The 2,510-nt window shown below is 40.3% G+C and overlaps 1 protein-coding gene across 9 annotated transcripts in view; it reads left to right on the top strand.

The window, feature by feature from the left end:
* Positions 1 to 6: 6 nt before the first annotated feature.
* LOC106874257 (pre-B-cell leukemia transcription factor 1) overlaps positions 7 to 2,510 on the top strand; it is a 465,063-nt gene continuing 462,559 nt past the window's right edge. For all 9 annotated transcript variants that reach the window (XM_052972380.1, XM_052972384.1, XM_052972374.1 and 6 more), the window contains exon 1: positions 7 to 456. In XM_052972380.1, the coding sequence (XP_052828340.1) occupies positions 215 to 456 (242 nt within the window). In that variant the 5' untranslated portion in view covers positions 7 to 214. The remainder of the gene's footprint in view (positions 457 to 2,510) is intronic.

Raw genomic sequence — 2,510 nt, 5'->3', positions numbered from 1 at the left:
GCCAGCACCACCACCACCACCACCACTAATACCAGCGCCACTACTAATACAAGCAATACTATCACCGCTACTTTAGCTATTGCTATCGCCATCGCAACCACCACCACCACCACCACTACCATTACTATCACTGTTGCCCATAACCATCGCCGCTGCCACCGCCATCGTCACCACTGCTGCTACCATTCTCGCCAACTACATCATCGCCAATACCATGGACGATCAACAAAGACTGATGCATCCCCAGCAAGCTGGAGGAGGTCCCGTGAGTATGTCGGCGGGGATGCCGCCGCAACACGGCTACATGCCGCCAGGGGCCGGAGGAGGTGGTGGCGGTGGAGGCGGTGGTGGTGGAGGCCCCGATGACCATCAGGAACAACGAAAACAGGAAATCAGCGATATTTTACAACAAATTATGACCATAACCGACCAAAGTCTGGATGAAGCTCAGGCAAGGTTAGTATTTGTTTTGTATTTTTCTTCATTTCTAAAACATATTTTCTTTATGGCAGTCAACCAGTTTATTCTGTGTATCTGTTTATATATATATGTATCTATTTATCCATCTGTCTTGTCTATCTGTTTATCAATACCACTGGCGATTGCTGTGTCTGCCTTCAAATCTCACTCTCCGTCTACTCATTTATCTGCCAATACATATACATACGCGCGTGCGCGCCATGTACACATACTTGTTGGTGCTCCAGCATTGCCATAAACGCAATTTCTTATAATTCACTAATGGACTGTCCATCTTAACTACCATCACGGTTTTTAGGTTGTTGTTGGTAGCGGGGATGATTTTGCTAGTAAAGCACACATTCATTCTATCCCCCCATTCAAATTCTCCCTGTCTCATTATATACTCTTATCACCAAGTTCTCATATACACCAGCTCCCATACGGAAATGGACATCACACTTGAACATCTTAATGCTGCACACCCCTCTAATATATGTGATTTCTATGTGTACATTTTCGTATTTATGTCTTATATGCACACGCGCTCATTCGTTTATTTTGTAGATATCAATTAATACATACACACAAACGTGCACTTAAATTTGTGCATATCTATCTGTATATATTTATTTATTTATAAGTCCACTTTACACATTTCTCTATATCTTCTACACACTTTAGCTTGTTTATCTTTACAAACACACACACGCACACGCACACACACATGCAAACAAATCCCTTGTTTGTATGTCTCACATTCATTCAGTTACTCAGAGATTTCTCTCTCTCTCACACACACACAACATTGTCACACGAGAGAGAAAGAGTTCGCCTTGCATTGGAGGAAAATAAAATTAGGAGGAGGCAAAAAAAAAATATAAATAGTAGTTCAATAACAAGAAGGAAGTACAACTCTTATTTGTTTATGATCATGTACTAAAATATTGCATTGAGTCAACGGCAAAACCTCTGCTGAAAATAACAGCCAAATATCTCTTACTCAAATCTCACCTTTCTCCCCCTTAGATAAGGAAATGGATATGGGATGGTCAAGGCTGGAAAGATTTTGGTCATCAGTCTGCTCGTTCAACTCTGATCTCAGAGTTCAGCAACAACCACCAACACCACAACAATGCCAGAAACATCGAATGCACTTCATACATCGCTAATAATAATAATAATAGACGTTTGTCTGCTGTTTAGATGCTTTTACTAAGGAGTTTCGCGAGGAAAATAATAAATGCATATAAAAGTAATAAAGGAACTGAAGAAAACAAATAAATGAGATTCCTTGCCAAGTAGCTTCTTTCAGCATCAACATCAAGCACGAGGGAGCATCTTTGTGGTTGTTTAACTTGCTAGAAATGGCAACCAAATCTCAAAGTATACCCCCTGCGTGTTCAATAACGAAGGATGATGTAGTTAGTCCAATCCGTGGAACACTGGTCATGGCTGAATCTCGTTTGATCGAAATAAAAATAAAAAGGCCTGCTCCATCAAGGCTCACCTAGGCGCTTTAAACATCAACATAATGATGCTGATGATAGTGCGTTCGGAGATAAAGCTGCTGATCTTGTTTATAATATAACTTTCTCTCTCTCTGTCCCCTCCTGTGTTAGAATCCGCCTTGTTTTTATTAATAAAATGAACCTAAGCCGCTTCCCTTTCCTCATATAATATATGTATGTGTGCACACAGACACACACGCTTGGTACTTATCCTCTCAACCTTACCTACCTGCTCATCGCCATCCCTGCCTGCCTTGTCTTGTCCTACATTGTTTAGTGTGGTCAGTGGAGGGTCAGCTATAGCAGTTGCTTCTGAGAGAATGGGTTCCCAGCCCACTAATGGCTTTATCGTTTTATTTATTTTATTTCTAAACCAACGACCGCCTTACGGTGCCCAATTCTAAAGCATGGCTGACAGGCACTAAATAACAACAACGATGACTTGCCTATAAATGTAGCTATATATAGTATACAAAATATCTACATCCTATATGTGTATTATATATATATATATATATATATATATATATATATATATAT

The sequence above is a fragment of the Octopus bimaculoides genome, chromosome 1, assembly GCF_001194135.2.
Source record: "Octopus bimaculoides isolate UCB-OBI-ISO-001 chromosome 1, ASM119413v2, whole genome shotgun sequence".
Lineage (NCBI taxonomy): Eukaryota > Metazoa > Mollusca > Cephalopoda > Octopoda > Octopodidae > Octopus > Octopus bimaculoides.
The sequence above is the reverse complement of the archived record's forward strand: the minus strand, read 5'-3'. Positions and strand labels throughout refer to the sequence as shown.